Source organism: Nyctereutes procyonoides, unplaced genomic scaffold, assembly GCF_905146905.1.
Source record: "Nyctereutes procyonoides isolate TBG_1078 unplaced genomic scaffold, NYPRO_anot_genome, whole genome shotgun sequence".
NCBI classification, from domain to species: Eukaryota; Metazoa; Chordata; class Mammalia; order Carnivora; family Canidae; genus Nyctereutes; species Nyctereutes procyonoides.
This window is the reverse complement of record NW_026575122.1, coordinates 18198926-18213779: the sequence shown is the minus strand read 5'-3', so window position 1 is coordinate 18213779 and position 14854 is coordinate 18198926. Positions and strand designations below refer to the sequence as shown.

General features: G+C 35.2%; 1 protein-coding gene across 2 annotated transcripts in view; it reads right to left on the bottom strand.

Moving 5' to 3' along the window:
- Positions 1-14854, bottom strand: part of PRMT9 (protein arginine methyltransferase 9) — a 42660-nt gene that overhangs the window by 16556 nt on the left and 11250 nt on the right. For both annotated transcript variants that reach the window (XM_055336421.1, XM_055336420.1), the window contains exons 6-9: positions 13897-14003; positions 7465-7657; positions 5354-5537; positions 1527-2244 (exon numbers count right to left, since the gene is read on the bottom strand). In XM_055336421.1, the coding sequence (XP_055192396.1) occupies positions 1527-2244; positions 5354-5537; positions 7465-7657; positions 13897-14003 (1202 nt within the window). The remainder of the gene's footprint in view (positions 1-1526; positions 2245-5353; positions 5538-7464; positions 7658-13896; positions 14004-14854) is intronic.

The following is a 14854-nucleotide window of genomic DNA, read 5'->3' as shown; positions in this document are numbered from 1 at the left end:
CTGAGGATGACAGATATTATGTGACTTACAGAAAATTTCACTACCTCAGGAATTCACTGACAAATCTAAGACTAGCTCTGAACCATTTACACTCCACTTCTACACTCTATCAAGTACATATGCTTAAAATTTTATGTGTATGTATGTTTCTACTTACGTCACATCTCTGTGTCTCCATAATTTATGATATGTAAAGATTGTTTAAAAAAAAAAAAAACTAGTGGTGATTTCTATTTGTTACCCCATAAGAAGAGTTCAGTTAACAAAGGAAAATGTATATAAAACCTAAAATGAGGACGCCTGGGTGGCTCATGGGACGCCTGGGTGGCTCAGTGGTTGAGCACCTGTCTTTGGCCCAAGGCATGATCCTGGAGTCCTGGAATCAAGTCCCACATCGGGCTCCCTGCATGGAGCCCGCTTCTCCCTCTGCCTGTGTCTCTACCTCTCTCTCTGTGTGTGTCTCTCATGAATAAATAAAATCTTTAAAAAAATAAAGCTGATTATTAAAAGAAAGAAAGAAAGAAACTAAAATGTCATCAACCATATAATCCAACACTTTTCTTCCTGGTTTTGTAAAACTTTTTTCCTTCAATAGATAAAGTGCCTTTGCTGTTGCAATCTGGTCTGCATTCCCACCCACTGTTCCTATGCTACAAAACCTGTTTGTAGGGATCCCTGGGTGGCGCAGCGGTTTGGCGCCTACCTTTGGCCCAGGGCACGATCCTGGAGACCCGGGATCAAATCCCACGTCGGGCTCCCGGTGCATGGAGCCTGCTTCTCCCTCTGCCTATGTCTCTGCCTCTCTCTCTCTCTCTCTCTGTGTGTGTGTGTGTGTGACTATCATAAATAAATAAAAATTTAAAAAAAAACCTGTTTGTATACTACAATATTCAAAATCTGTAACATTCACTTTACCCAAATATAGGTCCCCAAATGTTAAACACTGCCATCTTTTCAGATCTAAGCAGTACAACTCAAGGACTTTGAAGCTTAATCAAACTTACTTTCAATATTAAATACTAGGGTCAAGTTTGCCTCCAGCAACTAACACTGAGGAGAAAATACCTCAGGGAGAGAACTATGTTATAAAATAAAGATTTTAAGACCTAAAGGAATGGGACTTGTTTATAAGAAATACTCTGCTCTCTCAATATACCATCAAATATGTACTATGTTTCTTAAAGATATTTCTTATATCATAAAAATGAGATTTGATTTTTTCCTTATTTACCCTGAATATCTTATCTGTTCTTACAGACCTCTACTTAAGTCTCTATATTATATATAGACAGTCCAATTCCAAAGCAGGCTCTCTTCTTCACACCTTACAGAGCAGGGGTTCTTTTAGATGAAAAAAATGAGTAATGACATGCACACCAAGAGAAAGAGATAAAGTCACATGTCCTGAAAAGCAATGTTTAAGGAACATACGTGATCATGATTCATTTATACAGTTTTATCATTAAAGAATTAAGAGTTTACATTAATTTAAGCTTAAAAATCAAGAGTTGTATTTTGCATTTTACCTGGATATTGCTGCTTTTTCCATTATTTCCTGCTGAATGAGTCCAGATGGCTCAATGACATCCAATATAATTATACTCCACAACTTGTCTGATTTTGGCCTTTGCAACACAGCAGATTCATCTTCCACATGTCTCAACCAAAATTCAAGTGTTTCTTTAGGAAAGTGATTGGCTTCAGATATGAGGTCCAGAGTGATACGATGCTGGTCTTTCTCCACAGAACTATAAGGTTTAACCTGCCCAAGTGTGCCAGCAATTATGGGCAGAATAGAGAAGCCTTCAGACACATCTAACACATAGAAAGGTTCAGGGCTGTTCTCTTCAGAAACATTCTCTCTACTTCCACAGCTCAACTCATTATTCTGACAGTGAGTATCCATGGCCTGACACAGTTTCTCTGGTGCCAATGAAGACAACACTTTTCTCATTGCCATTTTAAAGCCTTCATGATAGAGGTTGTTATTAAGCAAAGCAATTTCTGTGGATTCCAATATACATGTCTGCTCCACAGCATCTGGTTTACTGGTCTGAAGGTTAGCCAGGGCACTACAGAGTTCAGCCTCACTTCCTAAAGAGAGCAAGTCTTTATCCTTGGTAAAATTTTTTCCAGCATCAACTTCACACTCTGAACCAAAAACACTGATATTTTGGATTCTTAAGTAACAATCTTGACAAGACACTTCCATCATCACATGGTCCCCAGGTTTTATCCAGTAGTCTCCATAAAACAGTAAGAAAGAAAAACATTGTAATTGATGAATGTGTCTGAGGGTCATACAAACACCTTGACCATTTTGAAATCATTACAGAAAAGATTACACCTATTAATAGAATGAAGTAAATTAATTTATTCATTTCCATAAAAAACTGGGAAAGATTCAATTAACTCATGGCATAATAGAGTGACTGAAGAGCTCCATTACTGGACCCCAACTGTTCATATTATAGTGCTTCTAGTGTACTCACTAGGTATCAACCTCACTTAGGGAGTGAGGGAAGGGCTACAGGGGACTTTCAATCTTCTTCAGTAATGAAGCCAACAATAACAAAGATAAATGAAAGTTAGGAATCAATACCAAACTTCACCTTAACTTAAAGAGACATTTTTTTTCTCTAAGAGAAATTTCCACAAGAATAAGGCAGCATTCAATAGAATTTTACCAGTAATATTTCTAACTAAGTATTTAGACACTCTTGCATGTTTAGGAATTTGACAATGTAAGGAAAGATTAAGTCCTACAATAAAGATTATATCATGCTCTTATCTATGAGCTTTCAAACTCCGTAAAACTTTAAAATGTAAATGTATAATTACAATTCCTTATTAGTTTTAGAAGCAGTTAAAAATACAGATTATTCTTGTGTTTACATATTTAAAATGTCCTTTCTCTAAGAAGGATTTAAAAAAAAACCCCATCTAACTATAAGAAAGTTAGAATAAACAAACAAAATAACACATGAAAAGATATTCAACATCACTAATCATCAGGGAAAAGCAAATCAAACCACAGTGAGATATAATCACACATCTGTCAAAATGGCTAAAATCAAAAACACAAGAAACAACAAGTGTTGGCCACAATGTGGACAAAAACGAACCCCTGTGCACTATTGGTAGTAGTACTGTGGAAAATAGTATGGAGATCTTCAATAAATTAAAAAGAGAACTACCACATGATCCAGTAATTCCACGATTGGGTATTTACCCAAAGAATATGAAAACACGAATTCAAAGGAATACATGTACCCCTATGCTTATAGCGACATTATTTACAATAGGCAAGGTAAAGAAGCAGCCCAAATGTCCATCGATAGATGAATGAATAAAGATGTAGTACAGAAGGGAGGGATGAGTTAAACAGGTGATGGGGATTGAAGAGTACACTTGTGATAAACAACAGGTGATGTACAGAAGTGCTGAATCACTATACTGTACACCTGAAACTAATATTATACTACATGTTAACTAACTAGAACTTAAATAAAAAAATTAAAGGGACGCCTGGGTGGTTCAGGCAGTTAAGTATCTGCCTTTGGCTCCCTTTGACCATGATCCCAGGGTCCTGGGATGAAGCCTCATGTCAGGCTCCCGGCTCAGTGGGAAGCCTGCTTCTCCCTCTCCCTCTGCCCCTTCCTCTGCTTGTGTTCATGCTCTCTCAAATAAATATATAAAATCTTTTAAAAAGTCTCTTTAAAGATGTGGCATATAGATACAACAATAAAATACTACTTAATCATAAAAAAGAATGAAATCTTGGCAAGTACAACAGTATGGATGGATCTAGAGAGAGTACAATGCTAAGTGAAATAAGTCAGAGACTGACAAATAGCATATGATTTCATTCATATTTGGAATTTACAAACAAAATGAACAAAAAAAAGAGACTTAACTACAGACAACTGGTGGTTACTAGAGGAGAAGGGAGTAGACAGATGGGTAAAATAGGAGAAGGGGATTAAGAGTATATTTATGATGAGCATTGAGTAATATAGAGAATTACTACAAGGATTATCTGAAACACTGTTACCTATACTGTAATTAAAATATTAAAAATAAAATAAATAAACTCAAATAAAAATGCCACTTACTGAGTGCAAGTAGCTAGGATAGGCATTTTACATCCATTATCTCTTAAAATCCCTACAATCCTGCAAGGTAGGCAGCATCATCCCATTTTTGTACATCACATAATAAAAGCTCTGAGACATAACCAGCAAGGCCAGCCAGGGAGTAAGTAGCAGTGCCAAGACCTGAACCAAAATCTACCTGACTGACTCTAAAAACATCACACTAGCCACAACACTACACTCATTCCATGACTTAATGACCTTGCCAAATTAGATCCTTGTCTAGGAAACTACACAGAGATAGAAAACTTAAGTCCCTGTTTAAAAAAGGTAGAATTTTTCTGTGTAATACAACTTATGTGAACTACACTGAAACCCATCAAATTGCTGGTAAAAAAAAAAAAATTCTATATAAAAAAATCTTTAATATAGAACTTACTAGGGAAGTCCATGAATTTATAAGCCCTCTAAAACTGCAAACTTTTGTTTTATGTGTGTGTGTGCATTTCTATGACCTAGGGCTCTACAGATACCATCAGATTCTGTAAGAACTCTTGCACTAGTGCTTTTCCACTATGTTCTATAAAAAAAAAAATGGACTAGCATTTCTCTTATTACTGATAATTAATCAGAGCTGAAAAAATTATATTTTTCAAATGTATTTATTTTAAAGAAAGAAAGAGAGCAAGCAAGCACAAACAGGGGAAGAGAAAGAGAATCCCAAGCAGACTCCTCAATGAGTACAGAGCCCAACTCAGGGCTCAATCTCATGACCTCAAGACCATGACCCAAGCAGAAATTAAGAGTAGGACACTCAACCAACTAAGCCACCCAGGCAACCCAATGATAGGTATTTTTGAGTGGATGTAGCAATTATGTTTTACTTTCTTAACTACATATATTAATTATTTAAGACTACTTTTTTTTCTAAAGATTTTATTTATTTACTCATGAGAGACAGAGAGAGAGGCAGAAACACAGGCAGAGGGAGAAGCAAGGTCTTTACAGGGAGCCCCATGTGGGACTCGACCCTAGGACCCCGGAATCACGACCTGAGCCAAAGGCAGACGCTCAACCACTGAGCCACCCAGGCGCCCCTTAAAACGACTTTTTAAACAACAAAGTTCTGAAAAACTTAACCAATTTTCCTTGACTAGAAACTTCATATTCAAAGTAAATTTTTTACACTAATTCAAATGCTTAAAGAACTAAAGCAACAAGAATAAAAAAACAAATAACAAAAATTAGACAAGATATACCTGCAAGGTCATGTACCGGGTAGATGGCCTGTTCCCAGCATGTTTCCTCACTAGGACTTGTGGATAAACTGTGTTCATCATCAAGCTGGAGTACAAACCAAACCACAACAGCATCTAGTATGCCTTCTTTAACAACAGGAATACCAATTTTATCAGGTTTTTTCGTTGCAAGACTTTTTAATTCCTGACAAAATGTAAAAGAAAGCATATTATGTATTTAATATATACACGCCCTAATATCACATCACTTTGATTTTTTCCATTTCTGTAAGTTCTCAGATCTGCCCAGCATCCTTGGGAAAATCAGTATTTTTTTTTTTTTTATTTATGATAGTCACAGAGAGAGAGAGAGAGAGAGAGAGGCACAGAGACACAGAGGGAGAAGCAGGCTCCACGCACCGGGAGCCCGACGTGGGACTCGATCCCGGGTCTCCAGGATCGCGCCCTGGGCCAAAGGCAGGCGCCAAACCGCTGCGCCACCCAGGGATCCCGGAAAATCAGTATCTTGACACACCTTTAGTCATTTAAGGCATACTGGATGAGAAGCTTCCGTTTATCTTAGTGAAATACTGTGTATTAAAAACTATTAACATAAAAACAAACAAAAACACATAAAACTATTAAAAACATTAAAAAAAAAAACAACGAGACAGATACATAATAGTGATGTAGAAAGAAGTCCATGATATATTGTTGGATGAAGGCTGCGAGTGGCTAACAAATAGGGATTTTATTTTTTAAAAAATGTGTGTGTGTGTGTATGTGTGTGTGTGTACAGAACAGAAATGCAAGTCTGAAAAGATATACTTCAAACTGATGATCTGGGGAAAGTAGGACCTAGGTTTTAAAAAGGAAGATATAGGGCAGCCCAGGTGGCTCAGCAGTTTAGTGCTGCCTTCGGCCGTGATCCTGGAGATCCAGGATTAAGTCCCACTTTGGGCTCCCTGCATGAAGCCTGCTTCTCCCTCTGACTGTGCCCCCCCCCCGGTCTCTCTCATGAATAAAATCTTCAAAAAAATAATTAATAAATAAATAAATAAATATGATTTTTCTTTTCCATTCTTATTACTTGAAAGTGTTAAGCAAGCAGATACTACTTCCAAATTAAAGCCTTATGATGGTGGGTTTTATTTTTAACTGTGGCAAAGATAAATTTACATAAGAAAAGCTCAAAATAAGAAAAGGACAGCTTTGGGGTTTTTAGCAACTATAACTGTGTTGTTCCTATGGCACTGTTATATCAGAAATGAATGTTCTTAAAACTCAGCCCTGGCAAGTAATGTCAAATGTAGCTCTAAACCACCTCAAAAAAACCCTAGTAACAATTAATAGGGGATTAAATTTATTAAACTATAAAGAACTTAGGCTAAAATAACTCTCACAAAGTCTTCTGTCTGCAGGCACATTTCATCTAACCTTAAAGATCTTCAGAGCAGGACTCTATATAATAACCTTTCTCAATTCCCTTGGGCACTTTCTTTGTGCAGTACATTCCCCCACCACCTACCAATACACATAGAGTTAGATACATAGGGCCATCAACTTGTCCTGGTTTGCTCAATCAAGACTGTCCTAATTTAATATGAAATTCCCATGTCTTGGGAACCTCTCATTTCTGGGCAGACTCTAATACAGATACAATCTAGAGATCTGGATTACTGTTCATTTCAAAGAATACCGTTAACTTGAAATGGCAGCATGACATTGAGAAAGTCAGAAAGCTCTAGGTTATAACTCTCGCATTCATATCTGCATAATTTGGGAAAAATTAAAGCAACAGTTCCCTCATCTGTATAGCACAAAGATAATTATAATTGCAACACTGTTGTAAATGCAATCTAAGAATACATGTGAGAGTACCTGGCACATTATACATTCCCAAAAAAACTGAGGGTTTTTTTTTTCCTATGTATTTAAAGTAAGTATATAATTTAAGAAAATACTGGTTACTATTTTTTTTTTTACCATCTGGTTACTATTTAATCATTTTCCTTACATATAATGAGTACTGTCCTATGCAAATCCATAAGATAAGACTACGTATTACTTTAAACAATGCTTGAAATTTAATGCTCAAAAATTGTAATTGAACTTTTTTTTTTCTTTTTTACCTGAAGATTGTTGAAATCCACTGTCATAATTTCAAAGCACTCTGTCAAAGCCAAATATCCCCCAGGAACTCGACTCATCTTTTCAGTTGTATATGGTTCAACTGTCTCTTCAGTATCTACAGAAGAACAAGCTGGACTCTGAAATTTCACATTTGCTGGTAAACAGATGCCAGCAACATCCTTAGTACCCACCCTGGTAGAAGGGAAAATGAGAAGGGAGAAAGATGCAGTTATTTTTTTTTATCTTTATTGTTTTAAAGAATCAAGTAACACCATCTAATATTGAGTCCAGAAAAAATAAACATAAAAATGAAATAAAACTTCACTGACAAAGGTTTAAACACAATTACATACACAATCACTAACTATAAAGGAGAACAAATGACAAATAGGTCTACATTAAAATTAAAAACTCTTGGGGTGTCTGGGTAGCTCAGTCAGTTAAGCATCTGCCTTCCACTCAGGTCATGATCTTGGGGTCCTGGGATCAAGCCCGGCATCCGGCTCCCTGCTCAGCAGGAATCTGCTTCTTCCTCTGCCTCTCTCCCCAGGTTATGCTCTCTCTCAAATAAATAAAATCTTAAAAAAAAATTTAAAACTCTCTTCATCAAAAGATACTCAGGTTTAAGAAAGTAAAAAAGCACAATGAGAATTTATAATACAACTATTCAAAAAAGGGCTCATATCCAATATGTATTTTTAAATTTCTATGAAGAAAAAAATGGGCAAAAGACATAAACAGATATTTCACAAAAGAGCATATCGAGATAGTCAATAAGCATACAAAAAGTTGCTCAGCTTCATTAGCCACCAGAGAAATGAAGTTAACATCTACACAACCACCAGAACTGGGAAAATGAAACAGTCAATAGAAGTGTTAGTGAAGACACAGTCTCATACACCATTAGCAGGAATATAAAATAAGACTACTTTAGAAGACTTTTCGTAGTACCTACTCAAAAGTTGAACATACCCATTCTAGATTCACTCTTAATATGGGAACCTCAAAGTATTTGGCTTTTCTACTTCTGGGAATATATATACCCAACAGAAATTCATATACACAATCACCAAAAGAATGCTCAAGAATCTTTATAGTTGTACTATTTCCAATAAACAAAGAGCTGGATATAACATAAATATCCATCATCAGTAACATGGGTGAATGTATTGGAATATCTGTACACTGGCATACTATACATCAATCAGAATGAATAAACTACACACCAGTGAACGTGGATGTTGAAAAAAAGAAGCCAGGCACAAAAAAACTTTCAGTAATACCATTTTATGAAAAAGAAATACTACAATCTTAATCATCTCAGAGGTATTCACTTATTAGTCTATCTGTCCTTATAGTGTTTTAGAAGTTGGAAGGGTCTACTTCTAGAAATTATTTTATTATACTCTCAAAAAATGAACCAACAAATGATCTTCATAACTGAAAAGTGGCAAGTTACAGAAACAAAGAGGATATGACAAGTTCCTTTTAATTTCTTATAAAATATACAAATATAAACTTATCAAAACTCCAAACTAGTAAAAAGTAAAAGTCCACTTTCACAGTGTACCTTATCTCCATTTCTCCACTGTTAAGTCTGATCCTTTCATATCTTTTTCTTTATGTAATAATATGTATGAACACTGTTCGGATATATTATACATATTTTCCTCTGCTCTTTTTACTTTGAAAATGATTACAAATTTATAGAAAAATTTCTAGACAGTCTCAAGAACTCCACACATCCTTTATCCAGATTCATCAAACTTTTAAATACTATGCCACATTTGCTTTATCTTATTCTACCTCTCTCCACATCTATTCTTTCTTTGGAATCATTTAAGAGTAGGTTGCATTTATCATGCCTATTTAACCCTTAATAGATACTTTAGTGCATATTACAAATGAGGATAATTTCTTAACCACAATACAGTGACCAATTTCACTATTATCTAATTTTCAGTTCATATTCTGTATTTGTCAACTGAATCAATAAATCAAAGATGTCCTGTAGTCTTTCTCCCTGATATACCATCATGATTCAATTGACCTTTTTTTAATCTCCTTTAATCTACAACAGTTGCTCACCCTTTTTGCTTTGTCTCTCATGACACTGACACTTTTGAAGAAGGCAGGCTAGTTATTTTATAGAGTGGCTCCCAATGCATTTGTCTGAGGCTTTTTCATAATAACATATACATTGTATACATTTTGGGTGTAATTTATGTAAGTGAGAGATTCCCCAGAGTACCATATTTGGAGGGATCTTACAATGCCATGTGGTTTCTTCCCTATACAATTAACATTTTTCCTTTTGTAATAAGTAATTTGTGAGAAGATACTTTTAAACTTACAAATACCTTGACCTTCATTAAATTTTTATTTAATCTATTCATTTGATTTGATCTATTCATAATTTTTGCTTCCATCTTTATGTGGGGATTGCAAACAATAATTCTGCAACATTTGTTTTATGTTATTAGCATTCTAGTGCTGGAAAGAACTGTCTTTTTATCCCCATTTATGAACTTATTTATTTATTATAAGTAGGAACTCATGGATTCTTATTTTATTTAATGGATTTTAATCTAGAACTCCCTTTAGTTATGTATTTGGTGCTTAAATGATCTCAAATTTGGCCAGTGGGAGACCCTTCCATGCATGCTTCTATGTTCTTTTAACAGTCTGTATTTTTTGAGCACTTCCTTAATTTCTGATGCAAAACGTTTCAGAGACGGGGGTTGGGGGTGATTGGGTGACAGGCACTGAGGGGGGCACTTGATGGGATGAACACTGGGTGTTATTCTATATGTTGGCAAATTGAACACTAATAAAAAATAAATTTATATTAAAAAAATGTTTTATGTACTTTAAAAAAAAAAAGTTTCAGAATTATCTTGAATCTGTCTATCCCAGTCCTGTTCTCCAAGGAGCTATAGTTCCTTTTGTTGAGGAATGGAATTTAGAAACCCAGACCTGAGTGCTAGATATGCTCATTCCTACTAAGATTATACCTTGTCTCTTTCACTTAATAGCGTATCATGAAATTCTTTCCATGTCAGGACACTTGCACATTACTGCACAGAGACAACGTTCTATCAAAAATTATTTTCTTATTAATAAACCTTCAGGCAGTTTGTTTTTCCAATTATAGTATTACAGCAAACACCCCTGTACATAGATCACTGCACACGTTTGTGTACATTTATCAGAAAAGATTACGAAAAGTGGAAATACCAGGTCAAGAACTATATACATCTTTAGTTTTATTAGATAATGCCAAATTGAGCTATAAAATGTTGTACCAATGTAAGAGTGTATAAATTTCCCCTACACCTATGAGAAGACAGAATATTATCAGTCATTTTTAATGCTTGTTAATATAAATATTCAAAAAAATGTTATCCCATAGATTTAACTTCTATTTCTCTGATTAATAGACAATTGCAAGTATGTTAATGCTTTGCTGTAAAAGTTGCTAATTTTTATCTCACTCTGTCAACTGTCCTTTAACTTTTTTATACCATCTCTCATGAGATATATTAAAATTTTTTCAATGTGGTCAAATTTGTCAATTTTTTTAAAGATTTTATTTAAATAAATAATAAATAATTCATAAGAGACACAGAGAGAGAGAGAGAGAGAGAGGCAGAGACACAGGCAAAGGGAGAAGCAGGCTCCACGCAAGGAGCCCAACGTGGGACTCAATCCCAGGTCTCCAGGATCACGCCCTGGGCTCAAGGTGGCGCTAAACTACTGAGCCACCGGGGCTGCCCAAATTTGTCTTTTTATAGCTACACTCTACCCTGTGTTTTCCTTTGGCAAAATGGATCTTCTACACTTAGATATTTAATTCATTTTGAATTAAAATTAAAGTAATAATCTAATGTTTTTCCCCAAATGAAAAATATCATCTCCATCACCATTCATCCTTTCTCTGATATGAAATACCATACTTGTATCATATGTTAAATCCAAAGTCTGTATCTAGATTCTTTTTTTTTTTTTTAATTTTTATTTATTTACGAGAGTCACACACACACAGAGAGAGAGAGGCAGAGACATAGGCAGAGGGAGAAGCAGGCTCCATGCACCGGGAGCCCGACGTGGGATTTGATCCCGGGTCTCCAGGATCACGCCCTGGGCCAAAGGCAGGCGCCAAACTGCTGCGCCACCCAGGGATCCCTGTATCTAGATTCTTTATTGTGTTCCACTGATCTACTTTCCTATTTCTGCATCAATGTTTATTTCTAGAGTTTTATATCTATTATTAGATAGAATATTAATTAATAGAATATACCTATTATTAGAAAAGTTTCTCACTTTTTTTTAGCTCTTCTTAAAACATTTGCTTGGTCATATAAACATAAGATTCAACTAATTAGGCTCCAAACAGTAATTTTTATAATAATAGTTAAAATTGTTTCTACCAGGGTGCCTAGGCAGCTTAATCAATTGAACATCTAACTCTTGGTTTCAGCTCAGGTCATGGTCTCAGGATTGTGGGATCGAGCCCCCACTCTGGGCTCCATACTCAGAGTGAAGTCAGCTTGAGATTCTTTCTCCCTCTTCTTCTATCCCTACCACCAGGCTCACGATTGTCTAGTTCTCTCTCTCAAATGAATAAATAAAATCTTTTTAAAAAATTGTTTGTCCCAGATAAAACAGTAGCACTCATCTCTATATTTTTCAGCACCTTTCTTCATGGTTCTCAACCCACAACTGCAGCTTCATAAAAAATAAATACCAGGCCTCACTCATTCAGATCTACTCAAACAAAACATGTCATGTTTAATTTTACAAAAGCTGCCCCGATGTTTCTATTGTATAGTTAGACCTTGACTTGCTATATAAATCAATGATGAAGGAATCCTTTCGATATGGTAGATACTGGGCCACCTGGATGGTTCAGTCAATTAAGTGTCCATCTTCAGCTCATGACATGATCCCAGGGTCCTGGGATTGAGTCTCCCTCAAGTCAGGCTCCCTGTTCAGCGGGGAGCCTCCTTCTCCCTCTTCCCCTACCCTCTGCTCATGATCTCTCTCTCTCATTTTCTCTCTCTCAAATAAATAGAAGCTTTAAAAAAAAAAAAAAAAGAAAATCAATGTTCTAGTCTGACTAGTGATTGATGACACAGAAGTTTGAAAAAAACAAGAAGAAAAACAAAAATGGTTAAGATACCAATTTCTGTTTTGTTTAGGCAAACAATTTAGTGATTTTCCTATAAAATATAAGAGAAACTACTAATGGCAAAGAATCTAGAATCGTGTTAGAGCAAGAAATCTCAGCAAGACACAACCCAGCTTTTCTGGTTGGCAATTCAGCAATATGTCTCCATAAACTGAAAAAGGTACATACCTTTTAACTCAATTCTTTTTTAAAAGAATTCTATTTAACGCAATTCTTTATTAAGAAATTTATCCCAAGAAAATAATAAAGACAAGTCCACACAGACCTAAGTACAAAGATATTTATCCTTGTTCCTAAAAGCAAAACAGTAGAAGCAAACTAAAAATTTTAAACACTGAGAACTATAAGAAATTGGTTTTAAAAAATCATGAAGCATATCTATTAACATGAAAAAGCTCACAAAGAAAAAGCAAATATATTTACCAATACTTTTGAAATAAAATTCAATTTATACACACATTTACTTATATAGAGCTGACACTCAACCAGCATACTAATTCAGCCAATCTATTAATTAAGGCCACTGTTTGGTTGGTGTCCTATGCCCTACCAATTACTAAATATTTTACTTATCACCCTGTAACATGCATAGAATGCATGATCAACAGTAGCTACCTAATGGTGAGGAGTTTAGGATAATTTTTATATTCTTCTTTTACTCTTCACTACTTCTTAAAATATTTATATGTTACATTTACTATTAAGTTATTGAAGGGGGTCTCTTTATCACATACCAAAAAAATACTAGGCTGTATCAAAATTAATTTTCCACTAAAAAACTGGAAGCTGGTTTTAATTCTAGAGTCCCACTTTATTAATTTTTTTAAATTTATTTATTTATTTATTTATTTATTTATTTATTTATTTATTTATTTATTTATTTGAGAGAGAGAGAGAGAGTACAAGCAGGGGAGGGGCAGAGAGAGAGAGAGAGAAGCAGGCTCCTGGCTGAGTAGGGAGCTGGGCACAGGGCTTGATCCCAGGACCCTGGGATCATGACCTGAGCTGAAGACATACACCTAACCACCTGAGCCACCCAGGTGCCCCTAGAGTTTCACTTTAAAAGAAAGTAAGAAAAAGGTGAAAAGGGAATTAAGACTGAAATAAGCATCACAAACTTAAAAAGTCACAAAAACTACAAATTCTCATCCAAATAAATATTCATTAAATAACCTTTCAAGAACAGTCTAATCTTTAAAATTATTATTTTCTAATATTTACTATTTAAAAAATCACTTACCTATGATGTCTTCTTATCTCTGCACATTCTACTGCCATTCCAAATATAACAGCACTTGCTGGTATAACTTTCCCATACTTTTCACAATTACCATTTTCACCTCTGGTCTAAAATATAACAATAAAAATTATATTTAGTTTCATGTATGCAAAAATATGTGTGCATGATTACAAGAAAAAAAGTTTAATGGCAATAGGTAAGGACAAACAAATTAAGGTTTTTTTTTTTTTTAAGTTTTTTTTTTTTGGGGGGGGGCACCTGGGTGGTTCAGTGGGTTAACCATCTGACTCTTGGATCTCAGCTCAGGTCATGATCTCAGGGTCATTAGATCAAGCCCGGTATCTGGCTCCAAATGATTACCTCCTTCTCCTTTTGCCTCTCCCTCCTACACACACATGCTATCTCTCTGACTCTCAAATAAGTAAACAAAATCTTTAAAGAGTTTCTTTGGGGACACTTGGGTAGCTCAGTTAAGTGTCCGACTCCTGGTTTTGGTTTAGGTCATGATCTCAGGGTCAAGAGATGGAGCCCTCCATGAAGTCTGCTTAAAATTCTCTCTCCTCAAAAAAAAAAAAAAAAAAAACTCTCTCCTCCCTCTGCCACTCCCCCCACACTTACTTCCCCCCTCCTCTCTAAAATAAAATAAATAAGATCTTGTAAAAAAAAAAAAATTAAATAAAAAGTTTCTTTGTAGGGTGCCTGACTGGCTCAGTTTAGTAAAGCATTCAACTCTTGATCTCAGGGTTGCTAAGTTCAAGCCCCATATTGGATGTAGAGGTTGCTTAAAAATGAAATCTTTAAAAAAATGCAATTGAGAAGTTTCTTTTGTTAACTAGACTTATTGTGGTTATCATTTCACAATATATACAAATTTTGAATCATTACATGCTTTGCCTGAAACTAACATAATGTTATATGGCAATCATACCTCAATTAAAAAAACCTGAATATTACTCTG